At 31.1% G+C, this 20,511-nt stretch overlaps 2 protein-coding genes across 4 annotated transcripts; one reads left to right on the top strand and one right to left on the bottom strand.

Annotated features, from left to right (window-relative positions):
- Positions 1 to 119: 119 nt before the first annotated feature.
- LOC131848303 (farnesoate epoxidase-like) lies at positions 120 to 7,636 on the bottom strand. Its single transcript, XM_059198112.1, has 9 exons — positions 7,555 to 7,636; positions 7,229 to 7,480; positions 6,522 to 6,747; positions 4,710 to 4,890; positions 3,680 to 3,779; positions 2,798 to 2,984; positions 1,772 to 1,889; positions 916 to 1,051; positions 120 to 304 (listed from the first exon to the last, which is right to left on the bottom strand). The coding sequence occupies exons 1-9, from the start codon at positions 7,634 to 7,636 to the stop codon at positions 120 to 122; spliced, it is 1,467 nt and encodes a 488-aa protein (XP_059054095.1).
- A 666-nt stretch (positions 7,637 to 8,302) lies between these two features.
- LOC131848304 (purine nucleoside phosphorylase-like) lies at positions 8,303 to 20,268 on the top strand. Of its 3 annotated transcripts, none has more exons than XM_059198113.1 (6): positions 8,303 to 8,514; positions 11,600 to 11,712; positions 13,914 to 14,092; positions 17,221 to 17,463; positions 18,298 to 18,441; positions 18,660 to 20,268. In XM_059198113.1, the coding sequence occupies exons 1-6, from the start codon at positions 8,402 to 8,404 to the stop codon at positions 18,858 to 18,860; spliced, it is 993 nt and encodes a 330-aa protein (XP_059054096.1). In that variant the 5' UTR covers positions 8,303 to 8,401; the 3' UTR covers positions 18,861 to 20,268. The 3 variants fall into 3 exon arrangements, with proteins under 3 accessions (XP_059054096.1, XP_059054097.1, XP_059054098.1); XM_059198114.1 differs by having other exon boundaries at positions 11,600 to 11,694; XM_059198115.1 differs by lacking the exon at positions 8,303 to 8,514 and adding an exon at positions 10,342 to 10,693.
- Positions 20,269 to 20,511: the final 243 nt, after the last annotated feature.

The raw sequence follows: 20,511 nt of genomic DNA on the forward strand, positions 1-20,511 counted from the left end.
TATATAAAGTAAGTGTGATTTTTTTGTTATGGAAAGGGTAGTAAAACATCCCCCCATTATTCCATCACCAAACGGAAGCAGATCAAACATTTGATATTAAATGTAGATAACAGCATAGTTTACTTAAATCTAGGCTCGAATACTAGTCTGAATGGCCTCGCGGATAGCGTTATTCCATCTATAGGCTCTGTTGATGGCATCGGATCGCCCTGAGGTATTTTGAGCGTGAACTTTTGCAGGAGATGTGTCACAAACATAAAGAGCTCAGACTTCGCCAATCCTTCACCTATGCATCGTCTTCTACCTAAAAAACACTTTTAACATTAACATTAAAACATTATAGTTCTTATCTATGTTCACTGAATGGTGATAATGACAACTAATATAATGAATATTTTGATTCATTATAGATGTGCTTGTCTGCGTGTCACCTACATCCATCAATTGTAATACATATTATAAATTATATGTAACAGTTATTTTTTAACTTTCGCGTTTAGTATATATATTATAATATATTCAAATGGGTTTTAACATGAGTAATTTTATGGTAAGTAGTGATGTTAATGTCGATAGGTGCCAGAAGTTTGTTTAACTACTATATATTTTTTTTCAGTGTGCTTAACTTTCACAGGAAACTATGAAAGAAGTACGTACAGTTTTTAAATCAACACCAAAATAAAATGATGCCGAAATTAAGTGTTCGCCGTTAAGTTACTATAGTAACTCGTTCTTTAGTGTATCCATTACATATTAACTTCAAAACAATCAAAACACCGTTGAGAAGATTAGAGAAATTATAATATTTGTAATAATATAAATAAATTAAAGTTTAATCTAAAGTTTCCTTTAGTTTATTTATAATACTTAATTTTAATAATAAGAATATATTTTTATTTCATATATTCCAGTTACCTAAGCCAAAAGCTAAAATCCTTTCATCCTGTACGAGGTTTCCATCCCTAATGAAGCGCTCTGGACGAAACAATTCTGGTTTCTCCCAATCGCTGCTATTATGGAGATCGTGTATCGCTAATAGAACATAAGTACCCTGTAACAGAGAGAATGATACAACAATTTATAACCTTTTGTTACAAGTAAGTAACAGTTTACTCTGTATCGCACTTTGATACGATCGATTGACGAAGGAGATTAGTTTGATTATACGATAATTTAAGGTGCAACCTTTTTTTTATATAGTTGAAATAACAAACCAGCTGACACCCTACCTAATCGCACCTTACAGCAGAAATACCTTACAAAGCAAGCTGCTTGGCGACTGAAATAGGTGAGACTATCTGCATTGAAAGAGACTAATAACCATGATATTCTACGTATACCGAACATTACTGATATCAGAAAATTTCTTGTGCTATCACATGAACATAAAATTCACATGAAAATACACAGGCATGAGATCTTAGTTCTCGAGATTATTAGAGTACTACTAGTGCTTACTCACCACTAGTACTACCACGGTCGTTATATGATAACTTGATGTATATGGTGCTGTTCATGTATACAGGCGACGGTCCTTGCACTTGGGCTTAAGATCGCTTGCTGTTGCAATTACATTAAAAAAAATTATATATCATCAACTGCTTTTTCCTTATCCCATTTTTTTATATATATAAATAAATTTTAGACTCTACATGACTAGAGAGTCATTTGTGTCAACCATGATAATCTAAATAACAAACGTTCACACATCTACTCATTTTTATATTAGTAGTAGGGTATTTTATAACGTTGCAATAATTGTCAATCTTACCTTAGGTATGAGATACTGGCCAAGTAACGCATCTTCGCGCGCCATGTGAGGAATGCCGACAGAAGCCACGCTAGATATACGCAGAGTTTCCAACAACATTGCCTCCGTGTACACCATGCTTAACACAATCCAAAAAATAAACGAATAATAAACATACCTTTACGACTGTTATAATGCATGTGATAGTCAGAGACATTATCAGCTATCGACGTAATGGAGAACGCAACTTGACATGGCAACATTACACTCGCTATATTTTAATTTGAATCCATCACATGTCGTATCACATATTTCCAACATGGGAGAGACTAATCAGAATAGGAATGGTAAACGACGGACGCACGTGATCCAAGTTTCTTCTCTGGCTGCGCTATGCCGATCTTAAGAAATCTAAAATACACTTTTGCATTCCGCTTCGGCATTCCACAATCTAAGCTCCTCGGAAACCGCACGATCACGTGCGGTTCCGACCTGCCGAGATTTAGAGACTACAAAAGTGTATTTTAGATTTCTTAAGATCGGCATCGCGCACGTGACCCATCTGATTTCATGTGACCATAGGCTGCGATATCCATTTACATGATCAGTATCATACATCTGATGCGTATCAGATGGGCCATGTGCTTGATTGCTACCATACCCACCATCGAGGTCCTTCATGGCTTAAATAGGTGAGACTGAGGTTTCTCTTACTCAGATGACTTTTTACAATATACCTGTAGAAAACCACAGAGCAAAGACGCTTAACTAATTATATTACTATGATATCTTACTAATATTAAAAACGCGAAAGTTTATAAGTATGGATAGATGTTTGTTACTCTTTCACGCATAAGCTACTGAACGGATTTTGGATGAAACTTAACAAAAATATATGTAGCTTATACATCAGAATAACACAATATAATTTAAAAAGATATTACGTAAATTGGGCGAATTATACCTAATGATAAATGTAAGTGTAATGCAGACGAAGTTACGCGGGTCAGCTAGTACGTACATATTTACATTAAATGAAAATAATACTTAGGTCGATCATCAAGAGACGGTGATCGTGACAGTCCTATCACGTTGTCAATCTCTGCTTGCAGTAGCTTTTGGACTTCATCATTGCGTACGATATGAAGGAGCATGAATATTGCTGTATTGGTGACAGTCTCCATCCCAGCTTCTAACATATCCAAGCAGACAATTTGAAGTTCCTCCTCTGTAACTGATATATTAGTTCATGGTCGGTAGCTTCATGCAAGTAATTGTATAGTTTGCTGGACAGAATCAGGTCATGGATAGTGTAGTATTATATATATTCAATATTGATTACATAAGTCATCTCGAAGATTTGTTTGTAAAAATAAACACTCTTAAAAATGTTCAGTATTCTAAATTGGGTACAGCTATCATATAAAAATCTATATATACTAGAAGTACAAGTTAAATACATGCGAAAAAACAGACAAAACTTCTGAGCTAACTTACAAAAAAATGCAATCGAATTGTGAACCTCCGTCCCTTTTTTAATTGGGTGGAAATTGAAAAACAAGAATTTTTCCAAATTGACTTTTTAAAACGCGTTCTATATTTACACGTGAAGATTGAAAATTGCTTATTACATTTGCCAGGCGTTTAAATAACGTAGATGGATTATTAGGCATTAATTGTTGTAAGAGTATTTATTACTTTGCTATTATTATTAAAAATATATAAGTTTATTAAGATATTTGAATTGTTTATTTACATAACGATACAAATGACTAAAAAGATTTAAATGATATTTGCCAAACACACAGACATACATAACTACACACTTCCTGAATTCAAGAAGCTGAAAGATTAGTAGATCTGATGAGATATCGAACTATGAAGTACTTTTTAGTCATTACATAGTAATTGGTACAATTTGATACTAACTTGCAGTAGTTTTGTTGTCCATCATTTCGATAAGAAAGGCATCAATTACATCTCTGGGGTTATTAATGTCTATACTATCGCGATGTTCTTTTATAGTTTCCTATAAAAATGTAACACACTTTTTAATGCACAGTGTCAATTATGTTGAAAGAAACATATATCTGCCACATCTTCTTTTTGTTATTGCATTTTGAAACTCTTTAGGGGTGACAGGCATTCTTAGTAACGAGGACCAGTGATCGCATTGCTAGCAACCGAGATCCGGGCAACTTTCATGTGATGGTGATCATGGAACACCTCATGGTTAATTTCCGGTGAATTTGGCACGGTGAAAGAGCGTCAGCGGAGGCAGATGTACTACTCCATTATCATAAAAAAGGAGTTATATAATATTGGGCATCGCATTATAAGACTATAGTATTTGCTTTAAACAAACTCTATAAAAAAATCTAGAGTTGCTGACATTATTAAATATGTTGCGTAGATCAAGCCATTGCCAACTAGTTATAGTTACGTTCAATTATATACAGTTAAAATTATATAGGTAGTATTTACCTGATACAATAATTTATCGCATGAGTAAAATTAGATCTTACAGTATTTTTATAGTGTGTATAGTACATCCGTGAACTAATAATATAAGATATGGTCATGTTTGCTACATGAACTTATTATTATAAATATTGTAGTTATAATCAGTTATTTTACCAAGACATTACGAACAATTTAGTCCACTGTCGATTGTTATAATTATTTACTGCATCTCATAGTCAAGTCAGCTTTGGATTCACGCTATATATCACTCAATTACAATGTGGCTTACTATATTTTTTATTATATTTTATCCAACCAAATAATGACATATTTATAATGTTAGTACAAACATATAAGTTATTTTTTGGGAGAAGAGGTACACATTAATTTTTCACTTATAAATGCACGTTACTGTGTCGATCCTTAATGAAGATTGTTACCTCACTGCTAAGTGTATAAAAATTATGAAACAATATATAATATATAAGAAGCTTACCAGAATAAATCCATGTAATTTTCTGTGAACTGATTTCATTTCATTATATCCAATTAGGTCAGGTACAACATATCTAAGGAAAGGCATGATAGTGAGAACACCGCCGCTCATGTTCGAAAGTCTAAATAATCGTGTGACAAGCTCGCACAATCTTATAAGCCGTTCGTCATTTAAACTGTATCTAAAATATAAAATTATAATACTTTCTAGTATGGAGGACACAGAGTAATATCTTATATGATCAATAAAATTAGAAACATAGGCTAGACTGCTTCACAAAATGGAGAGCCAATGTTCCTCATTTTGGGAAGTATTTCAAAAATATTGTATCTGTATAATCTGTGCAATACCTATGTGGTGCCTAGATATTCTATAAACTTAATTAGATAGTCAATAAACTTTCTAAATAGAATTGACTAAAAGTTATATAAACCAATTAGATTTATAAAGAAGCATATAACAACAAATAAAAGAAATCAAACGTTAAAATGAATTTGTGATTACCCATTCACAATAGTTTAATTGACCATCTTGAAAATTACACTTGGCTTTACTCACTTGAATTTTATAAACTTTTCAGTACAGCGGGCACAGATTTTTACACTGTAATATTTATATATGAGGAAAAAATAACATATTATTCCCTCATATTTACAAATGTACATACCGAATTACAAACTACATGATTTTTTTCATGCAGTTTAGATTTGAGTAAAATAATGCACTAATAGACAGATTTTTAAAATCAGCTGAAATAATGGCCACCCAATCATCATTAAAAAAATACAAATAGTAGGGAAAAAGCAGGTAGATAGGAATTTTTTTTTCTATAGAGCATCACTGTTATGCGAACCATCCAGACGTTCTCCAAATCTGGATCATAAATTTTGAAATAATCTAGGACTAAGGGAAACGTTCACAGACAGTTCAATATGTGAGATCTAGGAGCATTATTTAGCAAGTGGTTTTCTTCAGTTGGACTACAGCGGTTGGTCTATTAGCGTAAACGCGACTCTAAGGTATCCACATTGGAAAAAACCGAGTGGAGTAAGGCCTCTGGGCTCTAGGGAGGCCATGGAATATTTTAAACAGCCTTTCTGGCTCATCTTATACTATACATAAGATGTAGAAATATATTTACGGAATGGATTACCTCAATTAAAAATATAATAAAAATCGTTATGCAGAATGCGTTATTAAATGTAGGAAAATACGAGGGGAGCGGTATTTTTATAATAAGTGATAAACAAAATTAGAGTTGAATTATTTCGAAAACTGTACGATAAAAATAAACGATAACATTGCCCAAGACGAAATAAAGAGAATAAAAAAAATGTTATGAATTGCTTTGAAAAGATGATACGGGTGTGTTATACTTGTTTGTTCGACTTGACTTGAGGTCATTAACGTGATCCCATCCCAAGATACATCATACATACGTATTACTTCCCTCAGAGAATGAGTGATAAAGATTTTTAAATATTAAGCATTTGTCAAATATATTGATATTACAGTACAGTTCACTTTGTACTCCACATTTGAGACGGAATAAATTAGAGGACATGGAGATCTTATCCCTTAGCCAATGAAAGTGAGGTACTACAATGGTCTCAATATATTTTATGATATCGTAGTGCTATTTGTCTCATTACAAGCTTCCATCTGGTGGGCAGCCAATTTGTATGGCCATTTAAATTATGTAAAAAAACTTACTTTAATTTCATATTTAATAATATACCAATATCTAATGTAGAATGATGGCCAAAATTAATACCCTAAATCAGTAATTATAGATTTTTTTAAACTTTATACCTTTTACCAGCCACTACACGCCACAATATATTGGTGATTGGTACATGAAACATTTGATTAACAAGAACTGGTGTACCAGCATCAGACATTCGCAGTTTGATGAGATCTCTGCACTCTTCTGTTATAAGACACTCCATGGACCGAGTGCCATAGCCAAAATGTTTTAAATACTTCAATAGAACTCGTCTTGTTGAAAACCACGTGGAACCGTCGGAAAATACAATACCTGTATTATAAGTATAAACAGAATCAAAAGAAATATAGGTGTTATAAATTACTATATATATAGTTGACATTCTATTACAGTTACAGTATATATCAGTATCAAGGACTTCAGAAGGGGTACTATTGATTTTACATATGTAGTATAATTTTTTGTATATTCTCTTATCTGAAAAGAGATAGTACGGGGGAAGGGTTAATGATAAATTCCAGATGTGCTATATGTACAATAACTAGGTACTTAGGCTGATTAATTATGAAGGTTAATCGCTTAAATTTTGAACTTACCTATTTCTATTGACCTATTGACATAATATTGCTTACAAGTTCTCGAAAGTGGCTAAAACCTATTTTTGACACTTATTGTGTACTGTTACCACTTTTAGTCATATGGAAGCATAGTTTGTAGGCTCAATTAGTAGTATTTAAAAATCTTTCATCTCAAAATATAGGTAATTATTGCAAATAAATTTCAAAGAACTTACCCAATTTTTTTCCAAATGACCTCATTGTATAAAGAAATCCGTCAGGTCTCGAATCAAAGACTTCCCTAGTTGATACTTCTTTTATTAATTCTCTTCCAGAAACAATTACAATTTTTAACAATCCAAATTTCAAACCCAGAATATTGCCGTAAACTTGGAACCATGATTGCCATACTCTATGGTGATACTTGTATTTCTTCAAATCTGACCATACTGATAATATATTTCCAATTATAGGTAACGATCTAGGCCCTAAGAATTAAAAGAAAAGTCTTAAAAAATACAGCAAGTTGAATGCCTTAAATAATAAGTAAGACGTCTTTAACCTGGCGGATACGATGCTTGGCTAGATGTTTTCGTTTTCAGAAAAAAAGAAAATAATAATATACCTACAACGAACACCCACATCTTTACTAACCAAATGCCGGAAGAAAATAAAAGTATGTAGTAGTAACATAAAAAAATGTTCATATGTACGCAGGTACAACATAACTAATGCAATGATACCATCACAAAATGCCATTGTATTGTCATTCTTTAGAAAACGACTCGAGACACCAATAAAATATTCTAATTTATGAACTGATTTAGAAATAAAATTATATACTGATTGATTTTTTAGTTCTGCGTAAATAATCAAAGTAAGTATGTAAGTAGTGAAAATTAAATATTCAAGTAGTAGTATAGTAGACATGAAACAAATTTTCAGAGAAAACGTATTTCATACGATCGTTTTTTGCTTTTTAACGGATATCAAACTTGTTGATTTTAAATAAGTGTACTCTTCGTATTTGTAAGTTTTACATATTTTTTTTACAAATTGCATATTTCCCGGACACACAATTTTAATTTTATCTTTCTTTTAACTATTCGACAGGAGGTCCTTAAAAGACGCGTGTTTTTCAAATTCTTAATTAAAATTTTCAACAGCAATCAGAGTCAATTTGCGATCCGAATTGAATCATCTCACTGATAAGCATGGAGCAATAATAGTAAACATGTACAACAACAAAACTAAAAACGATAATCAGTAAGAGCAGCGTCAATTGAGTGTATATAATAAGAGTAGGGTTGTTGGTCGCGCATTGCATGCCAGTATACTGGACATAGTGGACTATACACCTCGCGACGCACGTTGTATTTATTAAAACTCATTTATTATAAAGTGCAGTGATGGCACCGATCAATGTAAACGACATGGGCGTTACGAAGGATTTTGTTTCTGCCAAAAAAACCCTCCCAGAGGTGGACGCGGAGGGCAACGGAAATGGAAGTGCAGCAAATGGGTATGTCAATTGATTTGCAGATAACAGTATTAAGAAAAAGCAGTAATTCAGTTATCATTATCACTTGATATTAAATAAACATGTGTGTGTGAATAATAATATTAAAAAACTATATTTATTTAAAATATTTCGTTTTCAACGAGTGTAATTGTGTGTCTTTAGTAATTCTATGTGGACATATCATTATGTTTAATAGTTAAATTTTAATAGAGTAAAAGTAGTAGTAAAAGTAAAATCATCTGGTAGGAATGAAAAAAAGTCTTGCTCACATACACCACTCGAAAATTTGCTTGAATACATTAAACTGCTTAATGCATGCATTGGCATAGTTAAATCTTAATAGCATTTATTATATTTATTACACTTGTGTACATTAAAAAATAACTTTTATAGAAAATCGTGAGTAAGGGTAGTATTATTGTATTACTATTTGTACTTGTTATTCGTAATTTACTCTATATTAACAGATAAACAGGATAATATTGGATGAATCATCAGACTATCAACCATAAATTATAATATCTAGCTACAATTATATAAGACCTACTACAAACCACAGAATTAATAACAACCTACATATTATATATATATGAGTAGGTATATATGTATCCATAAAAGTCAATCAATATTACGAGCGTCGTCCAAAAAATGGTCGAAAGACATAATGGTATATAGTACAGAAATGAAAAACCAATGGAGAAGATTCACATAAGGCTCTGAAATTGTCAATTGAAAGCTTATGTTTAACAATAATTGTTAGTTTTAATATAGGTATATACTTTCTAGAACTTATTTGCCCTTGAGTCCTGAAGCGTGGTGGACTAAATTTTATTCGAGTTACAAAGCCAATCGTTTATTTAATAAGAAATACTCGACTGCTTCGGTGAATGATGTTGATAAATATATTTCCTAGAATTTTTTATCTTTGTTTATGATAACAACTAGACGAATAAACATGTTGCATTCATATCTATATATGTAGTATTCACTAATAATATAATCTTACAAATATCGTTCCAGCCATGATAACAATGTAAATGGCTATTCTAGACCTATAAACGTGAAAGACAGAGACAATACACAATTTAACAAATTTGTGTTATTATGAAATAGATTAATAATGAATTGTTATTAATTAAAAAAATACAATGTATACTAATTGAATAAAGATATGGAACGCCTACTATTTAAAGAAACGAGTTCTTATCAACAATATTCCACAAGAAAAAATACCCGCAAGTAATATTTCCCGCTCCACTATTTCTTAAAATTAAACGAAATTTAATAATAAGGCATATAAACCTGAGCCGGGTTTTTGCTAGCAAATATATCGACAAATTATTCAATAAGCTTTCAGTAAAAAATTGCTGATATATACAGTGATACCAGTCTATAGAGATAATGACTTCATATAGAGGCATGAGGTCACTATAGCGACCCTTCTTACACCACTATGTGGAGTTTTAGCATGATTGGCTATAATATTAAATCTTGACGTATCTTTTCTTCGACGTTAACGACCTGCAACGACCGCCATCAAGAGCTGCGATGCATGAACAGTTAATGACGGCCAACTGCATTCTTTTACGTACGTGTTACGCCTGGAAACCGGTTTAGTGCAATGTTATTTAAGATATTTGCAAATATTTGCCAAAAAGAGAATATCAAATTAACTTTGGTGATGAATGAACTGATTGTACAGAGTAATGATACAAGAAATCTATTGAATTTAAGTATCTACTCCTGGTCATATTTTTTATTTACTTTATGTCTAATCTGAATGTATATATAGATATAGAAACAGAAAGATTTCTATCTACTATTTCTTCATTATAAGAGCAACAAAAGTAAAAAAATCACTCTTCAGAGTTTTTACTTTTGTTGTTTTTTGGAAGGACAAAGGCATTTTAGGCAATAGAGAAAATTTCTCTATGTTTACTGAAAGATGTTTTAGCGAGTTTTAGCTTAAAATATAGGCTTATTTTAGGGAAAATAATAATTTATTACGTGCGAAACAAGGATGCTTTTAAAAAATGAGAGAATATCTAAATAACTTAAGCATGTTAAAGCATTTGTGTAGAATAAAACAACTTACACACGCCATAATAATCAGAGCCGCATCACTACCACTCAATCGTAGCAGTGGCTTCCTAGATCTTCGCAGGTTGTAGCGAAACAGGTATGCAGAGCTTTTGGTATATTACCTTTGATTTTAGTGTTAGGCCGTGTAATCTCTTTGTGATAAATAGGGTATGAAATGAAATGACTCCACTAAAAATAATCTCTACATCGATGTGGTCGAATTCAAAAGAAGTAGCTATAAACAATAAGCGAAAGCGTATCTGTTAATAGGCAACTAACTAGAAGAATTTGTCCATATAAGTAGATAGTATACATTTTATAAATATAAACAAATCAATTTCATAATTTAATGATATGTAATTTATATTGGAAAAATACATCCAGAAAGCAAATAAAACACATTGTTATCTGGTAATAAATAATATTTTACGAGTTGAGTTAATTCGGTGATAGTCAATGTATACAAACATTTATGTGTTTATCTGATGACTGTGTTCGTAGGGGGTAAAGTATTTATTTGTAAAAACAAAATAGTAGCTCTTACAGCATATATATATATTATATGCGGCTATACATAAAAGGACCAAAGTATGTAATCCCTATGTGTTAATTGGATGTATCAAACGTCTATAAATCAACATCACAACTCGAAAATTAAAAATGCAATTGAGATAGATACCTAAATATAATATTTTGTACGCTAAACTATAAAAGATCGACCTCAGTTTCACCTATTTCATCCGCCAAGCTGTTAGCTTTGTAAGCTATGTTTCGATTGTAGGGTATAGATTAGTCAGTGATATGACAGGATACGAGGCATGACGCCTTAGTATTCCCGAATGGCAATACCTGTGAGATGATGTGACGTCTGTAATGCAGTTCATGGATATAGGTGACTAATTTTCCCATTACAATTGTAGTAGTCTCCAAGGCATTGTCAAAAATTATTTCTGTAACTTATGCGGTTCATAAGTGAATTATATTTTCTATATACCTATTACAGATATTCGTATGAGACGCTACAAGAGATTGCCAACTTCCTGCTCACGCGCACCACAATCCGGCCCACTATTGGCATCATTTGCGGTTCTGGGATGGGTGCGTATTGGAAAGACGGTATTTATTATTTCATACTATTCATGTAATACGCACTATTCACACTAAATGGTTATAGCATGGTTATACCTATATGTGATAGCAAATTTTAACGATCCTACGAATAAGTAGACTTGTAATAACAAGTGGGTAATACCTAAGAAAGATAGTGATATAATAGTGAGGGATACCATATTATGTGTATGTTAATCTGTAAGGTTTAATATATAATATTAAATTGCCTCTAATAAGTTAATCAAATAAATGAAAAAAAAACCCATGTATTTATTTTATTTTACTATTATTAAATTTTGCACTAAAAACGATTATTTAAGGCAGTAGGTCTACCACGAAGTGCAATTCCGAAATTTCGGATCGATATTTCGTGTGATTCGTACCATGAAAAACGTTCATTCCGAAATCGTGCCCGAAAACGGAGAATATCGTTTCGATCGTCCCAAATCGTACCATGAAGTATCCGTTCGTACGTGATTATGACGTTTTGACAGCACGTTTATCGTGATTTAAAGTGCGAAGTAGACGAAACCTAAATAGTTAACTTTTTACTTTCGTAAGTATGGATTTTACGTATATAAGTGCTGTAATATATAAAAAAGTGATTAATTAATAATTCAGTTAATGTGTTACAGTGAATAATGTGATAAAAGTTAAACTAATTAGTGTTTTTAAATATTATTGTGTTCAATGTAACCTACAACTTAGCATTACTTTATTTTGATTTAGTTTCATTATGCCAAGATTGGCTGGAATTTTAGAAGCCCTCAATGAAGAAGAAATTGAAAGACGCAGGTTTAAAAGAAAAATGCGTACTAGGTACCTCCAAAGATCCATTCCCGACTTCGAGTTTGTATCTAAATACAGACTCAGTCGGGAAGTCTTCGAGAATCTTTGTCAGTATGTGGTACGATTATTACCCCTGCCTAAAAATAGTCGACTCATCTAAATGCATAAATACATTTGTTAGCGCTTGTCATAAATAGAAACTAATAAATAAAATCAAAGTTATTAGATGTTCATTTTCATTGATGTTTAACGAACAAATTTAGCAATAAAAAATTATTTAAAAACACTTGTGATGATAATTCTTAAGTTTATATATAAAAAAATAAAAACAAAAATTCAAATGTAAATAGAGGTTTGACGTTTTCTTATGACATAAAATACTACTAATTTTAGAAGTTTATAATTTCAATACATTTAAATATAAACGACTGTACATTTTATTTTATCCGGAGTATACCACTTTATTTTTTTCCTAATTTAAGAGTGTATAATAAAAGACTTCTCATCTTTCATTCGTTCACGATCATAGTCTATGGTACCCGTCCGAAATATCTTATTCCGAAGAAACTTCATGGTTCCTTTAAACTAGTATTTCGGTCGTCTTTCGTTTCGTTACGCGATAATCGGCAGTAACTTTCGTGGTAGACCTACAGGATACTGTAATACTAACGAACTCTTTTGTACGTTTACGTAATGATATCGTGCCTACTTGGCCGTCTATCTTAATTGGAAATACAATAAATACATTTGTCAGAATTTAACCATATACTTACGAGTATATAGTAGAATACATAGCATAAAATACTTCAACCGTCTAGTAATAAAATTATTTTTCTCATTTCTTCTTTCAGTTTGGTATCACATATTAATGTTTTGCGATTAAACATTAAACTGTCAATAAATTTTAGTTGCTACCGTAATTCTTGCATAATAATAGATATAAAATACGACACAATGTGTGTTGATGATGTTGGTGTTCTTTTTCATTTCATTTCCAGTAATGCTACTCAAAACTCAAGTTCACAAACATTTATATATAACAATATAACGTGCATAAGCAATCTTTATCGTTCAGTTCACCTACAGTTGAGAAGAACTTGGCAAGAAGGTGAACAGGTGGTAGATTTTTTGTTTTTTTTAGTCACATTTTACTTGTACATACGTCTCTAGAGGCCCAGGATTCAACCAACCTCTAGCGAATTATAATTCAACACATTATCTAATATACAAACTTTGTCATTATCAAATAACACAAGAGGGTATAATTTCCTTATGTCATATCTTCTACTAAAATTATGTTTGATATTTATGTTCATTTTGTACTAACCTTTCATGTACGGGGATTCAAGAATTAAATTATTTCGTATAAATAGATTGTTATATGTTTTTAAAAAATTGTTTATTTGACTCTTCTATAGGTTCTTTAGCAGAAAGTATAATGGATGCTGAAAGTATACCTTATGAAGAGATTCCAAATTTTCCGGTGAGCACCGTCGAAGGCCACCATGGAAGGTTGGTGTTTGGGCGACTTGATGGTGTGTCTGTGGTCGCCATGCAGGGACGCTTCCATTATTACGAAGGATATCCGCTATGGAAGGTAAGAAAGTATTTATTTCTTACACTACTTTTCTTACCTTTTCTATTTCTATTTCTCTTCCTTACCTATATGAATAAGAAAAAGGTGCGGATATTTCTCTATTAAGGGCCAATTAAAAGAAAATAATATTTTTTGATTTACTACAGTGTCGCAAAAAAAATGATTAGGTACTCATATGTAATTTTGCCGGATATGTATTCATGCTTTTTTGTATATGTTTTTATCTGTACCCTCATAATTTCTAAACTACTTATTTAATTGAACAAATCTGGTCTCGCTTTATTGCTTTGGATCAGTTTACATACTAGAGTACCTACATAATATATTTTATAGATTGTCCCTTATTATGATTTATTATTAAAACTAGTGCCTTAGACACCAACTGAACATTTTTGCTCTCCAAACCGTTATTACTTTAATTCCGACTACTAAAAATTAGACAACAAGAATATATTCTCATCTCTACCTAATTGTTATCTACAAACTATCAATAATTTTAAATAAACAGTTTAGTTTATACTTACCTAACTATGACTACACTACAGATTTATTACCATAGTCTTGTTCTATCAACATTCATGAACTAACAAAACAACAATTAACATAGATAAGGATGGAAATATTACTTCGGTAGTCTTTGAAAATATCTCGACGCTGCCTCGTCTCGACTCCGACCCCCAGCAGTCTATAGGTTATCGCTTGTTTTGAATAGATTCTATAGGTCCGTAAAGAAGACGTAATAGTCGTCACTCTTTCGTAATATCTAATGATTATCAAGATGTTTGTGACTGTAGCCCATCTATAAGGTAAAGGGCCATATTATGGAACATTGTACTAGTTTATGAAACAAGTGATAAAAATCCGAATTACAAATAATTTCTAACGTATTCAGTATTTATAATATTATCTTTATGTTCTTTAATAACCTATTTATTGATTAAATTAATTTATTTTTGTAAACACCTTAAAATGTATACAAAAAAAAAAATAGATGAAATGCCCGTGTCAGGTTGCATGAAAAAAGACTGTCTTTTAGAGTTAGAGAATGACACGTGTCATCACAATTGTTTTAACAATTTGAAATATTTGTCAATGATACAAAAATACTTGAAACATGTCAATCAAAAGTTTGACTTATTATCTATTGATTGATAATGAATTTAAAGTACTTTAATAAGGTATTTATTTTTTATTTAGGTGTTTCATAATTGCCGCAAAAATTTCTAAACAGACCGTATTTATGGAACAGTATATTCAGTGTTCCACATCCCCCTCACATTCGATTTTCTTAGTTGTCCGTAATTATGAAACAGCAAAAAGTGGACAATATTTAGTTAATTTCGTGTTAATCATTGTTAATTAATTACAACAAAGCAATTTACGTTAGAACAGTTTATATTTCTAAAAATTTGCATTTAGATATGTACATAGATTGTAAAATTCTATGAAAATGAAAATAACCTCAAAAATGAATAAGCTGGATGATAAATATTGTTTTATATTAATTAAAACATATACTTAAGTGGAAAACCTGCCTGAAAAAATTAATAACACTTTATTTAATTCAAAATTTTTACGAAGCACCTACATATCACATTTTTATAGATGTTTTTAAATTAATAATTTTTGTAGGTAGATACATTTTTTTTATAGAATTTGATATCTTTATTCTATAGATTTATTTTATATTGTTATTTTTTTTTTGATTGTTTGGTATAATTTTTATAATTTGATATTGGTTGGTTTTCCTGAAATAAATAAACTAACTGTCAAAGAAGTGACGTTGGTAAATTTGAATTTTTAGAGAAAGAACAGAACAGTAAGAAAATAATTTTATTAATAATCAAATCGAATGATAAAACTAATGATTACATGACACTTAACAATGATTGTCATTCTTCTAATAAATATTCTCCTCTGATAAATACCAGTACCCAGTCTCAACAAAGCAGCCATTCCTGAGGTAATTACTGTATGAAATTATAGTATAAAATGAACCTTAAATATGGTTACTGAAGCTCATTCTGGTATTTATGAAAGTAGTAATTTAAATTGACTAAATTTAACTAATATTTTGAAGCGTAATGTTGGTGATGAATTAATATTTGAGTTGAATTTGAAGTCAAGAAAAAATAGATTAAAGTTGAGTCATCAGGTAAACTCAAACTACCTTCTGCTGGCACATCTGATCAATGGATGCAATATGACTCAAAAAAAGAAACTGATCGTAAAACTAAAGAAGAAAAGCTACATAAAAGAAAACAATTACTAAATGAGAAAAAAGTGATAGCTGATGAACGGAAAAAGCTACTAGAGAACGCATTACTACAAAGGATCAAAGAAGAAATGAAATAGTTGAATTTTTGGTTAAATTTAATGTATATTTGGTTTTTATATCTTGTTTATTAATGCTAAGATTTGAAACTGTTTTTGTCATACTTACTTTGTAAGTGAATATTTATTTATTGCTTGTTTATTCGTATAATTTTTAAATCTAACTGTATTAATAATTAGTAATAAAACTTTTGATACTATGAATAAATAAATTAGTAACTGAAAAATGTTTTTAATGCGAGTACTTCAGTTCATTTTGAGTTCCATAATTTGGGACATTCCCGATGGAACACCCGTACGTGTTGCTTTAGACTGTTTCATAAATACGGCCGTATGTACTTGTCTGTTACTTTATTCAATTTATTAGCATTTTCAACTAAAACTCACTTGATAATAATTATTATCACTTCAGTAGATATCAGGCAAACTATTAACTTAGAAAAATTCAATGTTTCAACTCTATTTTTTTTTAAACAATGTAAAATATTCAACTCCTACTCAAAAGGTGTTTCATAATATGGCCCTTTACCTTATTTATCATAACACATTTTTATCTAAAAAAGTAATCTGCATATATCTCTGTATAACTTATTTCTATATTTATGAGGCATAGGAAACGTTTGGGACAACTACATGGATCTAACAATCGCAACTCGAATTATAAATTTCTTGCCGCCGGGTCCAATTAATTAATATTAAATATACATAAGTAATTGTGAAAAATTTGATACCTATATCTTCGATACCCTGTTGTATTATTCGGCGAAATATATATATATAACTTAATTTTACAGTGTTGTTTACCAGTTCGTGTGATGAAACTGCTGGGCGTAAAGACCCTAATTGCTACAAATGCAGCTGGTGGACTGAACCCAAGTTATAAAATTGGTGATTTAATGATAGTAAAAGACCATATAAATATGATGGGTTTTGCCGGTAACAATCCTCTACATGGACCCAATGACGAGCGATTCGGACCTCGATTTCCGCCTATGAGCAAGGCATATAATTATGAGTACAGAAAATTAGCTAAAGAGGTAAGTAAATCACAGAAATACTCAGATGTCGAACGTTTTGAAGAAGTAGTGTGGACTTCCACTTTTTTGGTATTCCATGACGCCTTCCATACTGTTAAAGTCTGACAACTGTAGAAAGTAATAGAATAGAAAATCCTTTATTCACCATTCCACTTTTGAATAGTCATAACATTTTTTTTTTAATCTACCGATAATTCGGAACACTTTCTCATTACAAGAAGCTTGTATAACCTGAAAGTAACTCTACGAGACAGCTCTATCCTCGATTTTGGAGAAACCGAGCTGAAAGAGAGGAGGATAGGTCTTTCTCAATATGCCTCATTAACTAACAGAAGATGGGCTTCCTTAGTTCCTTAAGTCCTTAGGTTCATACATTAGAAGAAAACTTCTGATCTCTGGGTTTTCAGCCATATTGTGAAGGTTCATATATAATATGATTTTGTAATGAATTTAAGATTTCCATTTACGTTCCTTTCGTGATGAAAAATGGAATACAAGATATAGGTTATTAATATGAAAACCGCGAGGCCGCTCAAGTTTTTGAGTAAGCAGGTCTGCATGTTTACACTGTCATAATATTACTTTGCAAAAAGAAAGTATGTGTTCACCATAAAATTTTGCAAGATTAATTTCATTGAATTTTAATGTAGTATAGATAACCTAAATTTTTATATTGCGCGTAATTTTAAATAACCTACTTCACGGTCATATTTTTAACAATACTATCAAGTAAAAGGTTATCTAAGACCACGAATGACAGCCAGTTAAACGATAATTTTGTTCAGATTAACTACGAAATCGTAATGTCATTTACAAAGTATAAACAAATTTTAGGTGGCGAAAGAATATAATATAGAAAATATCGTTAGAGAGGGGGTATACACATGCCTTGGAGGACCGAATTTCGAGACAGTAGCCGAATTGAATATGTTGAAAATGGTTGGAGTGGATGCCGTTGGCATGTCTACTGTTCACGAGGTAAGGTGTAGACATAAAGTTCGCTAATTCTTTATTATAAGATGAAGGGTATTGTTATGTTAAAGCCATTCTTCTAATGTTCCTGACTGCTATTGAGTCTACACCCTTATATAACCTCGTTTAGGCGTTCAAATGCACAACACTGTACTGAATATATATATGATGAAATGTCTTTATACTATCAAGACCTAAGTTTAATCAACTACATTATATTACAGGTAATAACTGCGCGGCATTGCGACTTGAATGTCTTTGCTCTATCATTAATAACGAATGAATGCGTCACAAGTTACGAAGCAGATGAACAAGCGAATCATGAAGAAGTCCTTGATGTAGGACGTATGCGCCAGGATGTACTTCGCAAGTTTGTCTCTAGATTAGTCACTAAGTTCCACCAAATCGACAGTGCTTCCCCATAAATTAGAACCACCTTTATACAATATAATGAACATTTAAGACTGTCTTGGATTTCATGAACTGGTGATTCCCACATTTTTTATTTTATTGTGAAATCACAAGTCGTTATTAAGTAGGTATATTCTGATAGATAAGTATGTTATTCTCTTCCTGTCCAAGAATGACCAACATTTCTAGAGTTGTGTAGGTACAAGGAGTTATTACGATAAAGTTTATCTAAACCTAGTAAACAGTGGATAACAAAAATAACTGCAGTGATAAAGCAGATTCTGAGAATTCATTGAATTATATTTTAATTATATAAATATTTGTATACTTGTATATTTGCAAAACACAAGTGTATTGTAATGTGTAGATATGAAAATACAACAATGTTAAACATATAAACTAGTGTGCAAAACAATATACTCCATTAATACGATTCCAAGAAACACTATATTGATTGTCAATACGCACTAAATAATTTGAAATATATGAATGCTGTACGGATGTACAAGCTTTTACCTTTTTGGTACGAAGCCGTACAGATACACAGAATCTCGAGAATAATATAGGTATCAAGGAAAAATCTACAAATTTTAAAATTGTAAATATGATTTATTCTATATATTTAAGTATTTAAGTAAACTATGTTTGTGCAGTAAGTATTTTATATAAGGAGGCCACATCCTAAGTTATTTATTTATATAATTACTATTAAACTTATAGGTACAACATTAATATCAGCCAGTAAATGTTACTTAATTAATCCATAAAAATACCTCGTACTCGTTAATTACTGTAGCTTTATAGCCATATGGAGAATAGAGTTTTAGGAGGTTTTGTATAAGCAGGTTATCTGTTTAAAGCCGGTATATGTTTTATATTTAACTTTATAATGTAAGCAAGTGTATATTCAATTTAGTGCCTATATATATTGATATAGATACTAAATCAATTTCTAATGATAGAAGCTATATCTAACTGAATCTGGTCAGCGACTGGTACACCCACGAACACGCAGTGGGATGGAGATTGAGATTGGGTCAACAAAGATCTTTCTGTTTAGCAGTCTTTGGCTGTTTCTTCCACATTAGCTTCGTTCCAGCTTCTATAAAAAGAGTCCAAAATACAAATACAAAAGTTCATTAATTAACAGGCGCCGTCATCTGTATCAAATTTTGAGGATTACGAAGATAGTTGACCGTCATAAAAACAAATTTTTTGTACAAAACATTACCAATAATATTAGCCAAATTGATTAATCTAAAAATACATATTACCTACATATCTAATGGATATTACTAGTTTCTGAAATATTTGATAGCGCAAGGATCACTGCCATTCACATGAGGGTGTTATCTTTTACGTTTGAAGCTCTTTTTTTAATATGTATTTTAGTGATAGATACATATGTATATATCACTGTAAGTAATGCAAGTAAATAACTAATGATTTACTTATACACAATAGATGTGACTCATTTCATTTTCAAAACAATAACAATATTTCTGTTCATTGAGCAACATAAATACTTATTTGTTATTAGACTGGACATAATATTTTTCCACTGTAGCTGCATATATTGATAGCCAATGATGATGATGGAATGTTTCAATACTTTTTATGTAAGTTATGTACCTAACTGTAATAATATTTTAATGAATATTGAAA

This window comes from Achroia grisella, unplaced genomic scaffold (assembly GCF_030625045.1).
Source record: "Achroia grisella isolate CSIRO2021 unplaced genomic scaffold, CSIRO_AGI_Agris_v1 utg546, whole genome shotgun sequence".
NCBI lineage: Eukaryota > Metazoa > Arthropoda > Insecta > Lepidoptera > Pyralidae > Achroia > Achroia grisella.